Raw genomic sequence first — 217 nt, forward strand, 5'->3', positions numbered from 1 at the left:
TTCTTCTTGCTCCCTAAAGGTTTGCCTGGGGGAGATGGCGCGGGATGAGTTCCACGTGGTGGAGATCGTACCGGCCGAGGAGGGGGATGCTCGTGCCCCGGTGCCCCTCGCCACGCTGAAACCATCGGTGCTGCCCATGGTGAGTGCCCAGGGCAGGGGGTGTCCTGGGGAGGGGGCTGCTGGTGGTGGGTGCTGCCACCCTCCTTCCTTCCCGGCG

General features: G+C 67.3%; 1 protein-coding gene across 1 annotated transcript in view; it reads left to right on the forward strand.

Annotated features, from left to right (window-relative positions):
- Window positions 1-13: 13 nt before the first annotated feature.
- The window catches only part of LOC104164696 (nucleoplasmin-like), a gene marked incomplete at both ends in the record, with an annotated part of 994 nt that continues 790 nt past the window's right edge, over window positions 14-217 (forward strand). The window contains one exon of the mRNA XM_009704106.1: window positions 14-138. Within this exon, the coding sequence (XP_009702408.1) occupies window positions 14-138 (125 nt within the window). The remainder of the gene's footprint in view (window positions 139-217) is intronic.

Source organism: Cariama cristata, unplaced genomic scaffold, assembly GCF_000690535.1.
Source record: "Cariama cristata isolate BGI_N322 unplaced genomic scaffold, ASM69053v1 scaffold39427, whole genome shotgun sequence".
NCBI lineage: Eukaryota > Metazoa > Chordata > Aves > Cariamiformes > Cariamidae > Cariama > Cariama cristata.